Consider the following 24327-nt stretch of genomic DNA (forward strand, 5'->3'; position numbering starts at 1 on the left):
TTAAATATTAACTGTGCCTTTAAAAAATAATAGAAATTAGTAGTACAATTGTCCTAGCTATCTTGTATGTGTGTGTGTATGTATATAAATATATATTTACATTTATATATTATTATACATTTATTTATATTTATATATTAATATTATATATTCTTATATATTAGCAGCAATCAGATATAAAATTGTGATAAATTCAAATTAGGTAACAGAAACAAAAAATAAACCACATAGGAAATGGAACAAAACAATTTAAAACATCTACACTGAAAACTATAAAATACTGCTGCGAGAAATTAAGATCTAAATAAACTGAGATATAGATTTGTAGCCTCGAAAACTCAATTACTACATACCAATTTTTCCCAAAAGTGATTTATAAATTAAATGCAATCCCAATCAAGATTGCACTACATCTGCCGGGAGTGGTAGCACATGCTTGTAATCCCAGCTCTTGGGACGCTAACGCAGGAGGATTGCCACAAATTCAAGGCCAGACTGGGCTACATAGTAAGTTCAAGGCCAGCCTTAATGAAATATAGTGAGACTCTGTCTCAAAACACCAAAACAAAACCAGATTGCAATAGGTCTGATTTATAGAAACTATTTTTAATTTTATATGAAAATGCTAAGAACTCAGAATAAAGTAGTTTTAAGAAAGAAGAACAAAGAGGATTTATTCTCTGTAATTTTAACTACAGACTGCAATCATCAAGAAAGTGTGAGGCTTGGGGAACAGTAGTCACATAGATCACTGCAGCAGAACACCAAGTCTGGAAACAGACTAACAAATATAATAAAGTCAACTGTTTTTGGACCAAGAGGACAAAGACAGTTCAATGGGGAATGCAGTGTCTTTTTAATAAATGCAGAAGGAAAGACTGAACATCCACAGGGAAAAATGTGAACATCAACTCCTCACCTCACACCCTACACAAAAATTAACAGTACAGCAAACATAAGCCTAACTAATGACTAGATTCAATACGCACCAGGAGATTCTGATGCTATATATGTCAAAAACCAAAAACTGCAAAATTTCTAAAAGGAAGACTTTGTCATGCTGAGGTAGGTAAGTTTCTTGGCTAGAACACTAGAAGAATGAACCACAAAGGAAAAACTGATAAATTCTATTTCACCAAAAGACTTCTATCTTTCTAAAGACACTCTCATGAAAAATCAAGCCACAAAGTGGGAAAAACACTGACAAGCAATACAGATATCAGACAAAAAACTTTATCCAGAGTGTATCAAGAAAAAAATCCAAAGGAAAAAAAAAAAATCCAACACAAAAGCAGACCCATGACTCTAGCATGCACTTCATAAAAGATACACAAATGGCCAATATGCACAAGGAGATTCTGATGCTATATATAAGTCATCAGGGAAATGGACATTAAATCCCCAGTGAGACACCACTGCACTGCATATCTAGAAGGACATCTACTGAAAAGACTGACCACACCAAGTGTTGAAGAGAACAGGGAGCAACTGGAACTCTTATGCTGCTATGGGGAGGGTGAAACAGTACAACCACTCTGGAAGGGTCAGGAGTTTCCTAAAAAGTTAAACACACACCTACTACATATCCCAGCAATTCTGCTACTAGGTTATTTATTTACTCAGGAGAAATGAAAACATGTCCACACAAAGCCTCATGTGTGGACAAATCTTCAAGACAGCTTTCAGAATAATAGCTCAAAACTAAAAACTACAGTATTCAAATGTCCACCCACAAATTGAAATACCACACAATGGAATATTTAGTAATAAAAAGGGAACATCTGGGTATGGTGGCACACACCTATAATCCCAGCACAGAGGAGGCTGAGGCAGGAAGACTGCTGTGAGTTCAAAGCCACCCTGGGCTATATAGTGAGTTCAAGACCAGTCTGCACCACCTAGCAAGACCCTGTCTCAAAAAAAAAAAAACGGGCAGGGAACAAAGTATTGATACATCCAATGTGAAAACTTTCAAAACCATATATGGTGAGTCAAAGAACTTAGCGAGAAAAGTACATACTGTATTGTACAGTATACTTTAAAAAGGCAAACTTACCTACAATGGCAGAAAATACATCCACATTTGCTAAGGAGGGCCACAAAAAGAAGAATGGATTTCAAGAAGTTTTCAAAATTGAACCCAGGGCCTTCACACTGAGCTATATCTCCAGCCCTCGGCTGCCCCCACTTTTTGTTCTGAGACAGGGTCTTGCTGATTCACTAAATTGCCCAGGCTGGGTCTGGAACTTGTGATCCTCCTGTCTCAGCCTCCCAGAGTGCTGGGATTACAGGCATGCACCACCACACCCAGCTAAACTATAAACTTTAAATACCGCAATTCATTGTACATCATTTATGCCTCAATTAAGCTGTAAAAATATTTTCAATATCAACATATTTTAGTGCACTAGAACATTCATTAAAGAACAGTGTGAACCTTTCTCTGAATGACTGGCATGATCATATAATTTATCATCCAAACCAGGAAATGTATGCACGTCCAAGTGGGAGCTAAAAACAAGGAGCAGGATTACAGCATCCACAGCCGGTTGTGTGAACTGGCACTGCCCTGGGAAATCAGCACATAGCCCAGGGGACAGTAAATGCCCAATCTATTCTTGGTGAGATTAGACACTTCCTGCATAAAGCTCGCCCTCGAGTTCCCTCCTCAGAAAACAGCACAGCTGGCAGCAGGTAAGGCGGCACCACGGCCTATGTCCTTGCTCCCTCCAAGGCGGCAGTCAGCTTTCAGGTAGTGCGGGCACTGGGCACTCACCAAGGCCCTACCTCCAAGCTTAGTGTCCTTGTGCAAACCCCACTCTTGCTGACGGAGAAGTCAAAGGACAGGGTGGGGCCCACTCCCACTCCTGTTTTCCAAACATCTGATTATCCTGATCCACCCTCTACAGACCTTCGAGGCCAGAGAACAATCAGCCCATAGAGAAAGCGGTGCCAACTTCTCGGAGACAAAGTCCAGCAGTGATGGAGGTGGGCCAGGCCAGCCCTGGCAGTCGCTCTGCCAAGGGCACCTTGTACACCAGCCTTCCGCAGGGCCAACCCTCAAGTCCTGCAGAGACCTAGTGCCCATAGCCCCTCTGTCACCTCCTGTTTATAAGCCCATGAAATGGGGTCACAATTCATTTCTGAGTCTACACTTCCAGTCCAGTTCCTCATGCTCAGTTGTAGAGGGGAGGAACAGCTCAGTGAATGACAGCCTAGTCTCCCGCCACACAGCAAAGCATCACCTTAATTTGACAAGTTATTGGGGGCAGTATGTCGTGTCACTGACCTATTCCAAAATACCAAGCTCCCCTGGGACAAGAACCAAGAAGGCAGGATGTCTTTTCACATGATTCCCCAGGGAATTAAACCATTTTTCTAACTTCTCAGGTAAAAACATACGACAGAATGGACTTGGCTCATCTACCAAAGACACTGGGTAAAGAATAGCCACAGTGATTAACGTCTAACAAAAGTCCAATCAGATCCATGTGCCTTCTGCTTCTCTCAAAGACTTCTGCCCTCATACTGCAGGCTCACAACTGTCCACGGTTTTCCGTCATTTGTAAACAAAGATAAGCATAACGAGTGTTAACAGGAAACACACACACACATACATACACAACAGCCTGCTGAGAAGCCGTTTCACCAGTGCCACCCCCACCACACACTAACCACAGAGCCCAGCCCTCGGCCGCAGCCTCTGCCTCCCCAGACCAACCCGTCCATATCCACACACCATGCTCAGGCACTCACCAGCCCAGCTGTCACGGGAGGCTATATCCTCTCTCTGCCCGTCTGTGAGACTGTGAGAGTGGCCCCAGGCCCTTCAAGGGAGGCCCTGGCTCTGGGTCCGGCTGTGCCTCAGTCCTCCTGAGCTGCCTTCAGTGAAGCCCCACACTCGGTACACACAGCCACCAACCCGGCACAGCCTGTCTCTTGCTGCTCCTTGACCCGGCGGGTGCAGCAAGAGGCTGTGCCCGTGGAATGCACTGGGTTACCAGCCTCTGTCACAGGGAGGCCTTAGCTATCACAGCACTTGCTCACTCAGCACTCAGCCTGTCCTGGCCATGGTGCGAGGTCATGCGGCCCCAGTGGGAGGTGGGAGGACAAAGCCAAAGAAGGTCACCAAGGCCCACAGCAGAGAGCCCACACTCAGCGCACATGCGGCCCCTCAAGGCAATGCCAGGGGCCAGAGCCACTGTCTGGGAGGGGCTCCGCCTGGCACAGCTACAAACACAGCCTCCATCCCAGACTGGGGCTGACAGTCTCAGGAGCAGGGCAGAGTCTTCTGTGCAGGGAAATCTGCCCATCAGAGACACTTTTTCCTGTCTCCAAGCCAAAGTGACTGGCTTAAGCATTTTGCCCAGGAAATATGTGAGATCCGGAGCCGGGCGTGGTGGCATATGCCTGTAACCCCAGCACTCAGGAGGCTGAGGCAGGAGGATCACTGAGAGTTCAAGACCAGCGTGGGTTACAAAGTGAGCTCAAGGCCGGCCTGAACTTCATAGTGAGACCCTGTCTTAAAAAGACAAAAAATATATATATACATATGTGAGATCTAAACAAGCGGAGAAGGAAATTCTGACCGTGAAGTGTGGATAAAGGTCATAGCTCCCCGCAGAGGAGCAGCCCTCACCGCTGCACAGACTGATGTCTGCTGGACATGGTGAGAAATGCAGAGGCACAGAGTCACCCTGGACAGGCCCATGGGGAGCTCTCACTCATTACACAAATGGAAACCCAGACAGACACGGCTTTAAGCAACCAGAAATGCCACTTCTGTCTACTACATGGCATCTTCTAGGGTGAACTGCACTTGATTTTCCTGTTAAATTTTATTTTTCCTGTTTTTATTGGTTATGGCCTGATAACTTTTTTGACAGTTAATCTTGAATGTCAACTTGATAGGACAGAGCAGGGCCTAGGACTCAAAAAGGCATACTTCTGGATGTGTCTGCATGGTGTCTCCAGAGACGCCTGGCGTAAGGGTCAGGGCACCAAGTGAGGAAGACTCTCCCTGAATGTGGGTGGCACAGTACAACAGGCTGGGACCCCACTGGGACACAAAGCAGGACAAAGTTTGCATGCAAGAACACATGCTCCTCTGTTCCTGGGGAACGTTTTTTTTTTTTGCTACTGCTGCTGCCGCTACTGCCCAAGGACATCAGACTACAGATTCTTCAGCCTCTGACTACAGACTTGTACCAGTGACTCTTACAGGCCTGCAACCTCAGACCAGGACTTTAACCTCAGCCAGCCAATGTGGGACTCCCCAGCCTCTGATCCTGAGAGACAATCTAATAAATCCCTATGGTGGACTGACAACTGGCGGTCAATCTGTAACACCCAGCTGAACTGAACCAGCATGGTGCTGGGTGTGGGAGGCCCACCTGAGGATTGTCGCCAGCAGCATAAGAAGCAGACCTGGAGAAGAAAAAAAAAGCTGTTGGGAGGCTGTAGAAAGCTGTAGAGAGCTGTTGGTTTTCCTGGAGGAGTTGTCATGTGGGCTTTCCTGATGAACTCGACTGTTCTCATCGTTGGAGGAGTTCAAAACCTTGTTGGGGGAGCTCTGGTCCTGATGGTGCACTGTTCAGTCTCCTGGAGAAGCTTGCCATGCTGGCTTTCCTGACACAGACTCGGCTATTCTCATCGTGGGAGGAATTTGGGACCTCACTGTTGCTGAGAATGGCTGTGATAACTTTCGGAGGAGCTATGGTTCTTACTCTGAGCGTCGTTTCCTGGCTCCAGTGCAGATCCCTGAGCCTGCGCCCAGATCTGTCACTCTGCAGGCACAAACTTTCTGGCTCCCACCACTGACCTTTGGGCCTTCTCAGCACAGATCCTTGGGGCAGACCTGCATGAGGCATTGTCGTGGGCTCTAGGCCTCCAGGTGGACCCGTGGGAGGCACTGTCATGGGCTCTAGGTCTTCAGCTGGACTCATGCAGGACCCTACCATGGGACCCAGGCCCTCAGTTGGGGTCTTTGGTCTTAGTGTGTGGACAGACTTCCTGTACTCTCTTTGTATATGACTCTTTGGGTGACTGTTACAAAATAATTCTACAGATAATGTGTTCTGTACTGTTCTCTTTTTTTCGGTACCGGGAATCGAACTCATGACCTCAGGCTTGCCAGACAAGCACTTATGCCCCTAAGCTATATCCCCAGCCCTGTCCTGTATTGTTCTGCTTGCGAACCCTCACCACAGTAATCCCCTCTTGGAATCATGGAATCACACTACATTAGCGGTTCTGCTCCTCTGGACAATGCGAATACAATCCTTTGGAGAATAACCTGATGGCCACTCATCAGCCTGGTTTTTGGTTTTTTTATGCTTTTTTTGTTGTTGTTATTTTTGAGACAGGCTCTTGCTATGTAGTTTGTACTGGCATTGAGCTCACTATGTAGCCCAGGCTGTCTTCAAACTCATGGTGATCCTCTTGCCTCAGCCTCCCCAGTGCTGGGATTACAGGCGTGCACTACCTCATCCAACTCAGCCTTGTTATGAGGACTTTTTAGCACTATCCATAAAGTTGACCTCATCGAAAGTCCTTTAAAATTCCTGTAAATCAGGGTAAGCACTAAATCTCAACAAAACTAAGCCCTATTTATTACCTTTCTGCTAGCAGGGATGAGAGGCTGTGCAATGGAAACTAACAAACACATGCAGTGTAATTTTGTGCCCAGCTGATGCCCTAAGATAGATGTGTGCATTACCCACTTCACAGATCAGAAAAATGAGTCCTAGAAAGATGAAGTCTCTTGCTCTAAGTCACAGGGCTAACAAAGAACACCTCCACAATATACCTTGTGCAGCTCTGAGGGCCACACTATTTCAACAGCATTACCTGGGGAAGGAGGCCTTACATGTAGACCTCTGGCAGAAAACGTGCACAGTGCTGTGTCGTGTTTCGGGGAAGTCGTGCAGGAGCTGCTTATCCTCTCCATACCGTGCGTTTCTTTTGGCAGTCAAGTGAAGTCTGGTGGGCCCTTCTCAATATGATTTCATCTAAGTGCAAAAATAGGGGGCTAGGGATTTAGCTCAGCGGCACAGCGCCCGCCTGGCAAGTGCGACGTCGTGAGTTCAATTCCCGGTACAGGGGAAAAAAAAAAAAGTGCAAAAATAAAGCACTTATGGTTGTAATGGAAGCCTATTTTAATAAGATACAGTCAGAGCCACAGAGCTCTTTGGGGAGTGGAAGAGGTTCATGTACCCAGGTTGCCAGGTTACACATACTTTCTTCCCTCCTCCCTCTCCCAAAAGCAGCCATGGTGGTGACTGGTGCTCTGGCAGCTATCCTGGACCAGAAGGATCACTTTCTGGAAGGTCCTGAGTGGCCCTGTGGAATCAACACACCCAAAAGGAACAACCTTCCATGTTCTCAGTCTTCTTACACTGGTATTTTCTTACAAGCAGCTCCAGGGCATCGAATGACAGCCTCTGAAGAGATCCACCTCCATGCTAATTCTGGGAACCTGTGAGCGAGACCTTATCCGGAAACAGCATCTCTGCAGAAGCAGTTAAGCTGTGGATCTTGAGATCATTCTGGACTGAGCGGCCCTTGATTCAGTGACAAGTGTCCTTACAACAGACAGACAAGACACAGAAGAAGGAAAGAAGGCATGTGAAGACTGAAGCGATGCAGCCACAAGCCAAGATCACCCAGAGGCACCTGGAAGTGGAAGGGACAAAGCACAGAGTCTCTGACAGAGAGCACCAGGAGGAGAGCAGCCCTGCCAACTCCTTGGCTTCTAATCTCTGGCCTCCAGGGTGTGAGAGAAACATTTCTGCTGTTTCAAACTTTGTGATAATTTGTGATGGAAGCCACAGAAAACTAACACAGCAGCCAAATCATTATGATTTCCTACCAACACTGCATGAATTAAATGTGAAATCCCTCCTGTGTGTGCAGAACTGGATACGAACTGTGCAGAGGCAGCCCTTCAGACATCTAGACCCTGAACTTAACTTTAATTAACCCCACACAGAAAACTCATTTTCAGTGCCCACTAGGTAGCCAGTCCATTTTACTGAAATTAAAATCAGAGCCCGGGCCTGCCTCTCCCTTCCCTTCCTTCTGCTCTTCCAAGACCAACAAGCGCTCACCTCCCACTTTCTCTTCCAGCCCCACTCCCTCCAGCCAGCCCTCACCACCCCTCAGCGCTTCCAGAGGAGCTCTTCCACTTGCTCTCCATGCTGCTCCACCCCAGGGTTGCCCTGCACCTCTCCTCACTGGACAGCAGGTGTCCTACCAGCTTCTTTTCTACCTGTCTGCCTCTGCCCGCTCCCTCACTTGAGCCACTGTCCCTGGTCTGTCTGCTCCAAACACCACCCCTGGTCTCGTCACTCTGCCTGCTCTTCTGAAGGCCTGAGGCATACTACCAAGGGATTCTGGAGTGTATGGCGCATGAAAGCTCCAACTGGGATCCACCTAAGACAATGTCGGGTAAGCAGCCACTGAATCACAGAGGTGCTCGTGCCTTGGAAGCAAGCAGAGGACACTGCGCCTCCTCAGGGGACAGGGGAGATAGGTGAGGGGGTGTGGGCCAGCAAGGCTGAGCTTGGGATAAGGTGGCCGCACAGGAGCCTCTCTGTGGGGAGGCCACATTCGCCCCAAGAGTCCTCCCTTGAGCTCTCTGCCCTTCTGGCAAGATCTTCAATTGGACAAGCCTCTGAAGGACCTGAAAGTGAGAGTGAGCCAATAAAGCTTCACCGGTCAGCTACAGTCCACCACAGGGCAAGGCATGTGCCACAATGACAACCATGACCACAGAGGCTCAAGACCTAGGCATGGTCAGGGTAAAATTCTAAGAAAAGCACAATACCAAATCTTACGCACACTGATGTGTGTGTAACATGTGTAAAATTTCATGTTTCCCTAGGAAAAAGTCCAAAGGGAACAAGGGGAAAGAAAACAACTGCTGAGCTATTGTGGCAACATTTTTCCCACTATTTTAAATTTCCTTTCAATGATTCCTCTGATAGGTGCTGGGGATTTAGCTCAGCGGCAAAAGCGCCTTCCTGGCAAGCACAGGGTCGTGAGTTCAGTTCCTGGTACCGGAGAAAAACAAAAAAAAAAAAAAAAAAAAAAAAAAAGAATGATTCCTCTGATATTTAAGTGCTTTAAAATAGGTTGAGGCAGTGCCTGTCTGGCAAGCACAAGGTCGTGAGTTCAACTCCCGGTACCAGAGAAAAACCAAAAAAAAAAAAAAAAAAGTAAGTTGAGGGCCCGGAATGGACCTCAGCGGCACAGAGCTTGCCTGGCAAGCATAAGGTCATGAGTTCAATTCCTGGTACAAAAATAATAACAACAACAAATTGAGCCAGGCGTGTACCACAAGTGTGAGGCCAGCCTGGGGTACATAGTAAGCTTCCACCTTAGGGGCTGGGGATTTAGCTCAGCGGCACAGCGCCTGCCTGGCAAGCGCAAGGTCATGAGTTCGATTCCCGGTACCAGGGGAAAAAGAAAGAAGCTTCTATCTCAATACATAATTAAATAAATAATTAAGTAACTAAATGATAAAAATAAGTCAATAAAATGACCCAACATGCTGGTACTTGGTTTTTATTTCATTGTGGTACTGTGGATTGAACACAGGGCCTTCACACTGAGCTACATCTCCAGCCCCTGCTTTTTTTCTGAGACAAAGTCACTCTTATGTCATTCAAGCTGGCCTTGAACTCACTATGTAGTCCAAGGCTGGCCTCAATCCCACAGCAAAGCTCCTGCCCCAGCCTCACGAGGGCTGGGATGGATGACAGGCGTGCACCCCCACACTCGGCTGGAGTCTGGAACCTGGGAGGCTGATGCTGCATGTTTCCCAGGAAACCAGGGCTCCCGAGTTCCCATCCCCACCCCTCTGGCAGAGGCCATCACCCAGGCAATGAGTTCCTTTTCGCCGCGCCTGAGGTAGCCGACCTGCGCTGGCGGCTCCTCACAAGGCACCAGAACGACCTTTCCACAGCTAAGAGGCTGTGCAGTCGCCCAGGACAGAGGACAAGTTATTCACCCTGCACTCTTCAGAGACCAGGACAGAGTCTGCCACAACAGGGGTCTGTTGAAAAAGAGGAAAAACAAGTTTCTCTAAAACTCACATCTTGTCCAATTATTTCTGTTTCATTTCAGAAATGAGGCAGCCGGGGTGAGGCTGACTGCTGGCAGGTGACCTCTACAGGCCCACCGTGCATGAGACGTTCTCAAGCGCCAGCCTCGCTGCGAGTACACACACACCACAGGGCTGGCCCTGCCCACCCCGAAGGTGCCCGCAGAGCGTGAGGAAGCCCCACGAGCAGGGTCTCTTTTAGGGTCTCCCCTCATCCTCCCTGTTGTGCTGAACGGCCCTCCTCCAAGCTCACACGTGGGAATGCAGTCAGCACAAAGGACAGGGTGCTGGGAGCATGGAACTACAACACAAGTCCCTGCCCTCAAACTCACACATCGTCAGAAGCTGTGACAAGCCGAGCATGGTGGTACAAGCCTACAATCCACACACCCCGGGAAGCTAACGCAGGAAGATCCCAAGTTCGAGCTCAGCCTGCGCAACTAAGTGAGAAAAAATTTTTAAAGGAGCTGGGATAGAGCTCGGTGCAAAGGCCCTGGGTTCAATCTCCAGTACAAGAAAAAAAAAAAGGTGTATCAAACTCGGTGTGGTGGCACATGCGTATAATCCTTGTACTCAGGAGGCTGAGGCAGGAGGAGCAGAGTTCAAAACCAGCCGAGGCTATACAATAAGTTCAAGGTCAGCCTAGACTACACAGTGAGACCTGTAACCAAGTAGATAATCACTAAAGAGCCTGTACTAATTTGACATCACATGAATGGTATAAAGTACACTCAATGTAATCCCAGCACTCAGGATGCTGAGGCAGGAGGATCACTATGAGTTCAAGGCCAGCCTGGGCTATCTGGTAAGTAGCCTGAACTATCTAGTGAGACCCTGTCTCAAATAAATAAACAGGGCTGGGGATATAACTCAGTGGCATAAGTGCCTGCCTAGCAAGTGCAAGGTCCTGAGTTTGATTCCCAGTACAAAAAAGTAAATAAATACATAAATAAATAAATAAAATAATAACATACATGCAAAAGGAGTCCCAGATGTGGCTATGGAAAGCTTTGAAAAGTCACCCATTTGTAAATCAGCTTCACAACCTGTGGGCTGGTGCCAGAAATGTTTTTTCTACATTCCAAAGAGTGCTCAAACACAGCCCAGCTTGAGACCATGTCCTAAGGAGCAGACAGCATCCTAACCCCACATGGACAGAAGACTGTGCTTGGGTTGTAGGACGCTGCCTCTGAGGATAGATAGGCTCTTCAGGGAGACCCTGGGGATGGAGCCCTCCAAAGACCAGGGCTGGCAGGTACTGTGTAGAGAAAGCTCTCTAAAAGGAGCAAGCATGGTTAGAGCAGATGTAAGGATGGCAGGCTGGGAACAAGAGGACCAGCTCCCCTGGACTTCACTAGAGAAGAACTAGGAGATGCTCAATGATTTCAGCACTTTCAAAACAGGCAGAATATGACTCTTCTTAATGACTTTACATTTCAGGTAAATTCCAGTACATCTTGTCTTTCCTCTTTAAGGTTTAACCCAGCAGCTCTTGTGCCACCACCCAAGAGGTGGCAATAACACAGCCAGATGGCCTATGGTCTGATGAAATCTGCAGCAATAGTAAGTTAGCCAAGTTTCCTGCTTTCAGTTCATGAACTGAATAAATAATGAGTATCTATAATGACAGTACTGATTGAAATGCTTTTATCATACTTTCATTGGATCACTTCATTTAATCCTCACAACCACCCCAAAGGCAGGTACTACTATTAGTACCACTGCTTAGATGAGAACACTGGCTCAGGCGCATTATGTGACTTACCCAAGGCCGTCGGCTAGTAAAAGGCTGAGCTGGGACTTGCCTGGGCTTTTGGAGCCCTTCTTTTAAGCACCCTTACCCCAAAAGGTTTTGCATTGCCCGAGATGAATGGGAAGAAGGAAGGGGTAGACTGACGGAGGGACAGACAGAGGGATGGACCCTAACCTCTTCCTGCTGTCCAGGGTCGTGTATCTGGTGGAGGAAATACAGATCCCGGACATTCAAAGAGAGCCTCGTTACGGACCGTGCCTTCCTGGTCCCCACCTGCACGCAGCCTGATGGGAAGAGCTCCTCCCCACACTTGCTTACCGTGGGACCCCGAGCACAGAGCAGAGCGGATGGCCAGAAAACTCTCAAAAAATACCTGCTGAGTCAACAAGTGAGAGTGGAACACAGTTCCCAAGGGACAAGACGAAGCATGTGCTCAAGTGGACAGAAAATAAAACCACAGGAGGACTGAGTAATAGATGCTGTTCTTTATGGTAAAAACACAAGCATTCAATGAAGTGGCATCTAACCTTTCCCGCATCTTATGGCGAGTAACCCTAAATGCCAGATGCCCATAAATCATGGAATGACAAGGCACAGGGAAAAGTGAACGGTGGCCATCACTGATGTGGTACAGAAAGCCGAAGCTGAGAAGCTGGACAGAGCTTGTATGACAGCAGGACTGGTGGACAAACTGGAACTCAGAGCCCAGCAGAGAGGAACCCTGAAGCAGCAGCCACAGCAGTAGCAGCAGAAGAGGCGAAAACAGACCACACAGTAGGAAAAATAAGACCCATCCCCACGCAGCACCCCACCAGAACGGACCTGCACCACTCTGCTGCTGCGGCCACTGCCCACCCACCAAAGGAAGAGGAAGCCCTCTCTGAAGGAAGCGCCATCAACCACGCCTGAAGTCGTTCTGACAGCTCTTCACAGGCCATGTCTGTCAACCAAAGTAACTGGGCAGGTGAACAGGAGAGAGCCCAGGAGAAAGAAAACAAAACAGAAAGAGGAATGCAAAAGGAACCAGAGAGCTGAGCTTTTAGACATAGGCTTCAAAGTAAGAACATTACATATGTTCAAAGAAACAGAGGACAAGAGTGGAGACTTTGGAAGGGAATTCAAAGCCCTAACAGAGTCAGACGAAAATACCAAAACAAAAAAACTGAAATGCTAAAGTCGGTATTCGAGCTCAACAACAGACCAGAAACACCTGAAGAAGCTGAGAAGGTAGATAATAATAAACAGACTAGAGAGAATAAAAAAGTGTGTGTAAGAAGAACCCAAGAAACATGGGAGAACAGAAGGGTCTACCATGCAGGTCACTGGAGCCCCAGAACAAGGAAAAGTTGAAAGGGAGAGGCAGCATCTGAAGGGATAATAGATCTGTCCAAATCTGACATGAAAAAAAAAAAAAAAATCAGACTGCAGCAGTGTTATAAACATAAGCAAGACAAATACAAAGAACCACACCTAGACCAATCACAGTAAAACCAGTGACTACCATAGAAAAAAAAAGCCAAAACGTGGTCACTGAAGAAAAACTGCAAGAGCTGGGCATGGTGGTGCACACGTGTAATCCCAGCACTGGGGTGGCTGAGGCAGGAGGATCGTTGCAAGTTCGAGACTAGCCTGGGCTACAAAGTGAGCTCGAGGCCAGCCTGAACTGCATAGTGAGACCCAGTCTCGCTATGCCTTAAAAAGACAAAAACAAAAAAAGAAAAAGAAAAGCATCAGAAAGTACAGAAGACACCTTTTATAAATCTGCATGTCAACTGGCTAGATGGTAATGTTCCTTGATGTTTCGAATAGATATTAAGTAAATTTAAATACACAACAAACAGCACAAAAGTAAAGAATTAAAATGTTCTATGGTCCTTACATTGTCTGACAAGCAATTAAAGTAATAATATGTATTAAAATTTAGTCGGTCAGAGATGTATTCTGTAACCTGCAAGACAGTCACTAACTGAAACAAGCTAAAACAGAAAGAAGCCAGGCGTGGTGATGCAAGCCTATAGTCCCCAGCATTTGGGAGGCTGAGGCAGGAGGATCATTGCGAGTTTGGGGCCAGCCTGGGCTACAAAGTGAGTTCAAGGCCAGCCTGAACTGTATAGCGAAACCCTGTCTCAAAAAGACAAAAAAAAAAAATTTTCCTAAGTGCCAGTATATTAGGAAACACACAGATCAAAAGTGAACACAAAAGAATATATGACTCTGTTCACAGCAAATAATGTGCCTACAAAGGTCAAAGCTACCCCACAACATGAGAAGTCAGGATAGCAGTTACAGGAAGGGAACCCCTGGCCCTGGAGAGGGTCTGCTGCTGATCCCACCTCCGCCCATCATTTTTATCCATGCACTTTTGACATGGGAGTTCTAGTTCATTTAAAAGTTAAGCCAGGCATGATGGCACACGCCTGTGATCCCAGCACTCAAGAGGATAAGACAGGAAAATCAACACAAGTCCAAGGCCAGCCTGGGCTACACGGCGAATTCAAGGCCAGTGAATTCAACTGCACACTGAAACCCTGCCTCAAAATAAAATAAAGTTTTAATAAAATAAAAATGCTGTTTTGACAAAGTCCTCCCACAAATAATCTGTAAATTTTATGAGAAGGCTGAACTAATTTTAAACGCAAAAAAAAAGGCATACGAAGGAAAAATGAGATGCATTTTTACCTAATAATTTTAACTTACTTTAGTGTATAAAATCTAGTTTAAAAAAAAAAAAAAAAAAAAAAATACACTATTTTAGCCAAGGAGGACAGCAAAATAGGTTACTGTAAGGCCTAAAAATACAAAGTTGACTGAAACTACATGTAAAATTAACTCGTGAAGAGAAAAGTACAAATGGTCAACAACTATGAGAAATGTTGGATAAAGAAACGAATTAGCCAGGTGTGGTGGTGCACTCCTGTAATCTCAGCACTTGGGAGGCCGAGGCAGGAGGATTGTTGCAAGTTCGAGACCAGCCTGGGCTACAAAGTGAGCTCAAGACCAGCCTAAACTGCATAGCGAGACCCTGTCTCAAAAAGATGAAAAAAGAAAAAAGAAATTAAAAAAAAGAAATGAATTAAAACATATTACCATTTTTATTCTAAGTGGCAAAGACAAGCCAAAACTTTAACACACAGCTTGGAGGGGCACAGAGACGCACATTTCGAGGAAGTCCTGCTGGGAAGAGGAACAGTATGAGCTCTATGGCCAGTCTGGCCATGCTGTGCCAAGGGCCTTTTGTTCTTACAGACTCGTGTTGATGTGTCTGATCCTAAGAACAGACGGTGCTGGGTTATTGCTGCCGCATCTTAGCCCTGCCAGGGGTGGCACCCAAGAAGGCGAGAAGGCAGGGGACACAAGACACTTCTCCTCCACACCAGAGCTCCTCCCAGCATGAGCAGAACAGTGACATCTAGGGCTAACATTTAGCTGTCCTGAAGCTTCGCTTTGTTCTGTTGAAGACAATCAGACGCCTCTCCAGCTCCAGCTCATCTGCACCGTTCTCCCTTCATCTCTGCCTAAAAATCTCTCCTCCCTCTCACATGTCTCGTCTTACCTCCCTAGAAGTATAAACCCACCTCTTTACGGCACTGGTCTTGGCCTTCAAGAGGAAGGTCCTTCTCTAATGTGGACCTAATGTATTCACATCACTCAAACCACAAAGGCTCCCATCTGTTGGGTGACTCAGGTCATGGAGCAGTCCCCACTGACTGTTCTATCGGGCGTGCAGTGCCAACATGATGTGGAATCTGGGAATCGCTACCGGCACGGATGAAAGCCAGGCCCAATGCACCCTGTCCATTCTGCACGTGTAAGCCACGTGCCAGGCTCGCAGCTGGCTCCGAGGTGAGGACCAAAGCCCACACTGGGCCTGCCTCTGGGAGAACATGCCAGATGAAGGCAGGCTGCACACACTGCTGCAGCGCTCCGGCCTGGGGAGTGACAGGTTCCACAACCAGATGAGGAAACACCGGGAGCTCGGAAGGTCACAAAGCATGAATTTTATACAAAGAAAGTCACAGTAGCACCAGCAGCCCCAGGACACAGAAGTGACTGACTCCATAAGGGAGGAGGAGCCCCGGGCCACAGGCATCCAAACGCTCCCAGTCGCTCCCTGTTCCAGCTTCCCTCCGAGCCTCTCCTCTCTAGTGGGCGTGTTTCCAGGGAACCTCAGTTTCCATCCTTCTCTTGTCCTTCCCACACATCTCAAAGGAAAAGGCAGTTCTCACAATACTAACACCACCTGAAACACGTGGAGCAGGGAATCACCGAAGCCAGCCCAATACTAACACCACCCAAAATACATGGGGGCGCATCACCGAAGCCAGACCGAAAAGGAGGCCCGGAGGCCAAGGCTCCCGCAGGCAGCTCGGGTCTGAGACAACCACTTGGCGCTCCAGACACAGCCCCCACCGAGACAGCGCCAGTCAGCTCCTCCTTAGACTGGCTGGCGGAGCTCTTCGAGCCATTCCTATAGTAGCAGAAGCATACACACGGCCATGCTATTTTCTCTGTAATTTTTTTTTTGGTCAGGGGAGTTCAAACAGGGTGACAAGGGTCTCTTAAAAGTGCATACTTTTGGGGCCACAGATCTATCTCGGTGGCACAAGTGCCTGCCTCGCAAACGCAAGGTCCTGAGTTTGATTCCCAGTACAAAAAAAAAAAGTGCATACCTTTTACCTCATTTCACTCTAAGAATTTACACTATGGAAACATTCAGAAATACACAAAAGGCCTTTGGTACAACTATGCATCACAACACTATATATGACAGGACAAAATGGAATGTTCAATAGTAAAGATGGACTAAATACTTATTTACACAGTGGGACATGATCCAACATTAATAAAATTTAGAAAGTACTAAGTGAAAAAAGTTAAAAAACTGTACTTTATGAAATTTATTTGGTAGGAATGATATAAACCAAAATATATTGCTAGGTATCTATGGATAATAAGAACAGAGGTGGTTTTATAGCCAGACATAGTGGTGCATCCCATGTACCCCAGCACTTGGGAGGCTGAAGCAGGGTTTTGAGTTCAAGGCCAGCCCAGACTACACAATGAGATCTGTCTCAAGAAACGAAACAAGGGGCCAGGGATAAAGCTCAGCGGCACAGAACCTGCTTGGCAAGCACAAAGTCCTAAATTGGACTCCTGATACAAAAAAATAGGTAAAAAAAAAAGGGCCGGGGATATAGCTCAGTGGCACAGTGTCTGCCTGGCAAGCACAAGGTCATGAGCTTGATTCCCAGTACCAAAAAAAAAAAAAAAGAAAGAAAGAAAGAAACCAAACAATAAAAAATGATAGGAGTGGTTTTAAATTTTCTAATTATATTCATATATTTTAAAATTTGTAAATTATGGAAATTAAGTAAAAATGTTCAAATTATCAAAAAACAAATAAAACTTTCAGGAAAATGATGTGTCATGGCTTATCTCCCTAAGAAGTCTTCATGACAGGTAATTCGAAGTAAATTCTTTCATAAATTCAAGAAATAACCAATCCTAAAGCTATACAGAATGTTCTAGAGCACATAAACTCATAGAAAATTACTAAATTTTTATGGTATCAGTTTAACTCATTAAACACAAGCTACCCACAAGAAAACCATACATGCCAACAAGAATATTCTAAACATAAAATCAGGGAGTAAGATTTAATATTACCAAGAACAAGTTATTATTAGAAAATATACAAATAACTAAAACCAAACTGACCATCGAAATGCCCTAAACACTCCAATGAAATTCAAAACCTGCTCCTATTAAAAAACACCAAAGAACAATCCCTGCCGGGCGTGGTGGCACACGCCTGTAATCTCAGCACTCGGGAGGCTGAGGCAGGAGGATCACTGTGAGTTTGAGGCCACTCTGAGCTACAAAGTGAACTCAAGGCCAGCCTGAACTACATAGCAAGACTCTGTCTCAAAGAGATGATAGATAGATAGATAGATAGATAGATAGATAGATAGACAGATAGATAGATAGATAGGGAATAAAATAAAATAACAATCCCTTCACACAGTTTAAAATGCCAACCAGCAAGTAAACAATAAAATTAATGCATAAAAAGTACAAATACTGTACTCCAGGTAAAATGAGGAATGAAAAGAGAACATCACTAAAGCATGACTTACTGGATAAGGGGCGAAGTGAAAGCAAAAGCAATTATATCAAGACATAATATGTAGAAATTTAAATGGAGCGAGAAAGCCTCGTTCACAGCAGCAACATCATCAATCAAGCCACAAATAGAGTAAGATAAAGCGAAGCTTTAAAGTACCTGAAACTAACACTAACCCAAAATGTCACATCCTACACATGAGGGAGTAAGTTATAAAAGAATAATTTTTAGATTAAGAAGCAAATGCTTTAGATCTAAATGAAACAGATTAATAACAAAAACATTTAAAGATTCTAGTGTTGCCATTACAGTCATTCCTTGCATAGGTAGATTCTAAAGTTAGCCTATGACACCAAAAAAATGTAGTCATATGAGAAAATGTAATACAGCCATTACATAATGATGCACGCTTAGATCAACAGGCGTAGAAAAATGTCCACCAAAAATTGTTAAGGGAGAAACACTATGAAAGACATCAGCGTATCTTAAATCAGTACATCTCAAGATGCTTGCAGTGAAGACCAAGATAAACAGTGGCAATCCCTGAGGGGTGCGAGCCACTGATTTTATGCTCTCAGACTCTCTTGCACAAAGTACTACAGAACTTTAGGGCTGGAGATGTACCTCAGCACCACATGTGAGGTCCCAGGTTCAATCCTCAGACTGGGTTGGGGGAGGAGATATACACATACATAAACACACACACACACACACACACACACACATATATATATATAGCTTTTATAAATTTGGAGAGAAAAAAAGGTTAAATGTAATAAAAAATACAACAAAGCATAGTTCTGTTTTCGAGATGCCTAAATTATGTTTGCTTTTCAACTTCTATACTTTTCTGCATTTTCCAAACAAAATTACAAAATCACAAAACTAAAAAAAAAAAAAAGCATTTGTACCAAACTGTTAAGATGAAAAAAACGATCATTTGGACTCACTGGGTCTTTTGTGTTTATATATGACAAATTCTCAGTTATTCTCGGGCCACAGTATTATTCTCAGGTTTACAGTCAAAATTTACCAAGAACCATTCTAATCAGAAAGAAAAATACAAGAAAGTATGAAAAAGTACAAAGTGCTTGCAAGCTCTATTCAAATCAAACAGGACAGCCAAGCCCGCCAAACAGCAAAAAAGGTGCGACTCCGACTCTTACCGTGAAGCTGTTGTTGACGTTTTTGGTGCTTGATTCGGCCACACTGGCATCTGTTAGGTCCACCTCATCAAATATGATAGACTGGAGAGAGAATCACGAGACTCAGGCACGCGAGACAGGCACCCCAAGTGCTGGCCACGCCCACCTTCCCCGCCCCAGCAAGCTCAGACTCCCTGAAACTGTGGCTACTGATCAGTAAGCCAATGCCAAACCGCTGCACAACTCACAGGGATATTTGCATGGTTTCTTTTACCACAGGAGTTCATCAGTGATGGCATTGGTAGAAAGAAACACAAAAATTTAAAAACTAATGCTCATACTTCTGTTTTTTGTATCCAACATTACTTTAAAACCTGTATTTCACATGTAAATATAACTGTGTCCTGCGCAGTCCACCTGAGAGAAAGCCCCAGGCAAACAGGATTCTGTCTTTCCTGTGGCTTTAGTTCCCCAGCCAGCACATTTAGAGTTAAAATAAATTATTCAAAGAGAGACACAGCCCCTCAACAGCAGGGTGGAACACCTGGGAGCCCAGCAGGAGCTCTCTCATCCCAAAGTGACAGCTTTGGGCTCCATACAAGGCTTGAGAACAAGGCCATGGAGACCCTGCTTTCCTCTCCTCTTTCTCCCAAGTGGCCACATCACAGCCCCTCCTGTTCACCTCACCATTCTCTCTGTTCTAAGATGACTCTATCAAAACTCCTGCAGGAAAAACTAGTAACTAAAAGAAGAGACTCAACCTTTTTTCTCTGAGGTTCAACCTTTTAAGTAACCTATGGTCAGACCCCTCTCTAAACAAGCTGCATTGTTCCCTTTCAATTTTAGCCACTAACTCTCCAGGGATGTGTTTCAAATATGTAAATGATTCAGATACCATGCATTTTCAAAACCAAGTTATCAGTACTGCCACCAATACTGCTAAGAAACTACAGATGTTCGGATCCCGGTCGCCACACTTTGAAATGCCTGGCACCATACGCATAGAGCGGCAGCATAAAAGCCTCTCCTCCAGCTGCATTTGGCCCGAGGAAGCTACCTAAGCACTGGAAAGCCTAGAAGCAATGAACTCTGTCTTTCTGTCCGTGACCCTTTTCTGCTTTCCCCACTGGTGTTAAATGACAATAGAGAAAAATGAAAAAAAAATTTTTACAAGAAGTAAAACATGCCTTGAGACAAATAAAACCTGACACCTCTGTAATACCCCGAGTATTAGAGAACTAGCTGGAAGTAACAGTCTATGAATCGGAGCGCCCCACACTCCCGCCTGCCCTCGAGGACTCAGTCCCCACACTGCGGCCCTGGGATGTCCCTCTCACTGGGCCTCACCTTTGCAGTTTTGGCGTAGTACAGCGTCCGCCCTCGAAGTTTAAAGTATCTCCTTTTTGATCGCTGGAATGAATTGTTCTGTTTGGTCAGCATCCCTTCTTTGATGATGGTCTGAAAGTACAGAAACAGACCCATGAATATGTGCTCTGAAGGTACTTTTTTGCCATCAGCTGAAACTCGTCCTGCTGGGGCCAGGCACTCTTGCGTCTTGTGTCTCCAAGGGGCCAAGCAGCGCACCAGAGCAATGGTTCTCACACTCACACAGCCCGTGACCCACTCACAGGCGGAGACTGCTGCTGAGGGGTGGGGGCGGGGGCAGGGGCGGGACACCAACTCGGACAGGTAACAGCACACCTCTGCTAGGGAGGGTGGCAGAGCCACTAGGAGAGCCCTGGATATGCCAGCCAACTAACAGAGGGGAAACTGAGGCTCAGGAGACTGCAGTAAGTGGCAGCTGCGAGGACAAGGGGATATGAGGCCAGCACATTCCCCAACTTTAGCATTTGGTATTTTTCAGCTATTCTTGGCCCTGTCTCCATGCTCTCTGGCCTCCTGCCATTTCTCAGGATCCTGCTGCCAAATCTTCTATGTCCGTTGCTCCAGGGTTAAGCACAGCTCCAGGCCTGCACTCTACTACATTGCCTCCATAGTTCACAGGCTGGCACAGACATTTGTGTCCGATGAGACGGAAGTGCCATGGTCCCACTGACATACATCTCCTCCACTAGCACTGATGAGTCACCACACACAGAGGGGGGAAGGAGGGGAGGGCCGCCCTTACCTCTGCAGAGAATCCAGAACTCACCCTGGCTCAATCACAGCAAGAACAGAGGGACATGGCTTCTCTGGAGCTGTCCTCCTCTTGTATGTCCCGGGTACAGTACTCCTAAGGGACACTGACCCTGCACACTACTTGGCAGTCAAACACTCAAGAAACTACTCCATCACCAGACATTCCGAAGCCACTAACAAGTGAAACTAACAAACAAGGGGCAGGGATGTGGCTCACTGGATGGCACTTGCATAGCATGTGTGAGACCCTAGGTCCCAGCCCAGGCACCACAGGAGGGAAAAAATAAAGTAATAAATACACAGTAGATCCAGACCCTGGCTCTCAGCATTTGATACTTTCTTTTTTTTTTCTTTCGTTATCCATTTTCTTTTTTTTGGTTTTTCTCCGGTACCAGGAACCGAACTCACGACCTTGCGCTGGCCAGGCAGGCGCTTTTGCCGCTGACCTAAATCCCCAGCCCCTCGTTATCCATTTTCGATTCCCAAAAAATCTGCAAGAATTTTGCTCAAGGTAGTTTTAATCGCAGGCCAGGACACCGGGATGCAGCGTGCACGTTGTGGCGGTTCCTCCAGGGTCGGGCGGGCCTGATACTTTCTTATACTGCAAATAGCCACAACACCTATGCCACAAGGAATCTCAGCGTGGAAAAGGGGAAATTTTCTAAAAGTCCTACCCAGGACAAGCACACTAGTTCAGAGAAGTAGCTGCTTAAAACTACCTATTCTTACAATAGCTCTGCACTGTAAGTCACTTTTAAAAACACCTGTGCGAAGTACCTAAGTTTCAGAGTCCACTTAAAATTTCCTAAAATGAAATCTGTGTGAACCACACACAGAAACTCATGTACCCAAAGGTGCCAGGCTCCAAGTGTAGCACATTAGCTCATGCAGACCTTCATCCTGCTCATCACAGGGATGGCCTGGGTAAGCAGGCAAGGATGCAGGAGCATGCCCAGCCACACCCATCAAACACACGGGGCCCAGAGAGCACCCACAGCCAGCACCCAGGCCCCGGGGTCTCCTCTCCTACACCGCAGGACATGCTCGCTGGACTGGGTGCTCACACACACTGGCACCCACCCCCATTTCCACAAGGCTCCCCTCATGCTAGGCCCACTAAAACGAGGTCTGGGCTCTGCGCCTGCCAGTCACTGCTACCACCAGCTGCTCTTTCCACGGCCCTCAAACAAGAGCAACCTGAGGAAGACCTGCTCTGGCTTCCGCCTTCCCCTGCACTGTGCAGAGGTCTCCTGCCCTCTCCCCAGGTAGCAAGAGTGCCAGGAAGACCAGCAGAGCCTAACAGTATCCAGGGAAGATATATGCACATCAGGCTTCAGCCGCTAGCAGGCAGGTCCTGTGCTGAATCAGAACAAGGACAGCATGAAGCAGTCTGCAGTGTAAGAGAGCTGGCACCAGGGTCTGGTCTGAGCACCTTTCCTATCTCCACAGCCACGGATGCCTCGGCCATGCTCCCGAGCCCCGCCCTCTGCAGATCCCTACATGGACACCTCTTCACCCTCACTCACCTTCCTTACCTCCGCAGGGAAAGAAATCGCTTCCATCTCTCTCCTACATGCAATTTTTAAAAAAAAAAGACCACAAAACCAAGAAGCCAAACAGAGAAATTGGAAGTTATCTTTAACTGGCAGATGCCAGAGTATTTTTTTCTTGCATCTCCTGCCCATCTAATATGTAAAAGAAAAAGCAAAATTAAAACACATTTCACTCCAATGTGTGTGTGCACACACACAACACGATCTTTCAAAAGCGGATGAGAGCTTGCGATCTCAGGCTGCCCAAAGAGACCTGCTAGTCTATTTATAGAACAAGTGTGCTCAGAAAAGACTCTGGTGGGTTTTAGCGGAAAAGGCTGGGGAAAAGATAAAGACCAGTATTTCTTTGAAGCTTTCTCAGAAACTGCATTTCTTCTGATTTACTGCTCCCAAATACTATAGATAGGCAGCAGCATATTTTTAAACATTTAGTCAAACACGACAAACTAAAAGTGGTCAAGAAAATCACACCCTGAAACCATTTGCCGTGTCACACGCTGGGAGGCCCTTACGAGGCACTGCAGGAAACACTACAGGGCTGGCGACCTCGCCCACAGTGGAGTGGGCACAGGCCAGGTCGAGAGCTCGTATGCTCACTCAGTTCTGTACACAAACCAAAAGTTGACTCTGCTGTTCAAGCCACCTACATACCTTCATGATAGAGACAGAGTCATGACACACATAGGCGCTAAGGAGACACTCCGCCAGCAGTCAATGAACCCAGCAAGTGGGAAAGCCTGGCTCTGCCCTCCTCCAGCTGGAGGCAAGGAGAGGAATCTGAGGTGGGACCCGAGGCAGAAGAGAGCCTGAGCCTAAGCTGGCCCTCGGACCACAGCCATCAGACACTCACAGCCTGTCGCCCGAAATGGCACGGTACCTATGCAAGGTGTAGAGGGCTCCAGCACCCTCTGCTCCTCAAAAGGCTTCAAACCAGTGGGCAGATAGATAAAGCCCTTGTCAAACACACCGGCCAGGTGTCCCCTGAAGGGGGCCAGTGGGGATCCCATCACAGGGTGAGGCTTCCCCTCTCTTTCCTGCCTCTGTCTTCAAATACAGGCAGCATCTGAGACAGGAGCTCGGACCAAAGCACAGACGGGAACACACAGTGGCACTCAGGGACACAATAATGCCTCTCTATGGGAAGGTCAAAAATACCAGGCCTCAAGAGACACGAAGTACCTGAGCAGGGGGAATACAGAGGCTGTGGTGGTCATGGCTCCCAAGGCCCTTCGCTGTTCCTTGGGGTAAAGACAAAGCCCAGCAGCGCAGGGCAGGAAGAACAGTCTCGGATCGCTGCCCAGCCACTACAGCGGTCAGCATGGTGCCTCACGTGCCTACTTTAAAAAAAAGACAGGACAAAGATCCCAGATGACCCTAACACATCCAGCTCAGAGTGAGAGGACATGCAGAGTCAGGGACAGAGGACAGCCCAGGAAGACCTGTGTGGAGCTGGCATGGTTCATGGGCCTGAGGGGCAGGACGTTCCCCAAAGGAGTTGCCCGTACAAG

The 24327-nt window shown here is 46.6% G+C and overlaps 1 protein-coding gene across 5 annotated transcripts in view; it reads right to left on the reverse strand.

Moving 5' to 3' along the window:
- Positions 1 to 20585, reverse strand: part of Dgkd (diacylglycerol kinase, delta 130kDa) — a gene marked incomplete at its 5' end in the record, with an annotated part of 61748 nt that extends 41163 nt beyond the window's left edge. For all 5 annotated transcript variants that reach the window (XM_013519865.1, XM_013519864.1, XM_013519867.1 and 2 more), the window contains 2 exon segments: positions 19149 to 19229; positions 20475 to 20585. In XM_013519865.1, coding sequence (XP_013375319.1) covers positions 19149 to 19229; positions 20475 to 20585 — 192 coding nt within the window.
- Between the last annotated feature and the right edge of the window lie 3742 nt (positions 20586 to 24327).

This window comes from Chinchilla lanigera, unplaced genomic scaffold (assembly GCF_000276665.1).
Source record: "Chinchilla lanigera isolate Chin_1 unplaced genomic scaffold, ChiLan1.0 scaffold00052, whole genome shotgun sequence".
Taxonomy (NCBI): Eukaryota; Metazoa; Chordata; class Mammalia; order Rodentia; family Chinchillidae; genus Chinchilla; species Chinchilla lanigera.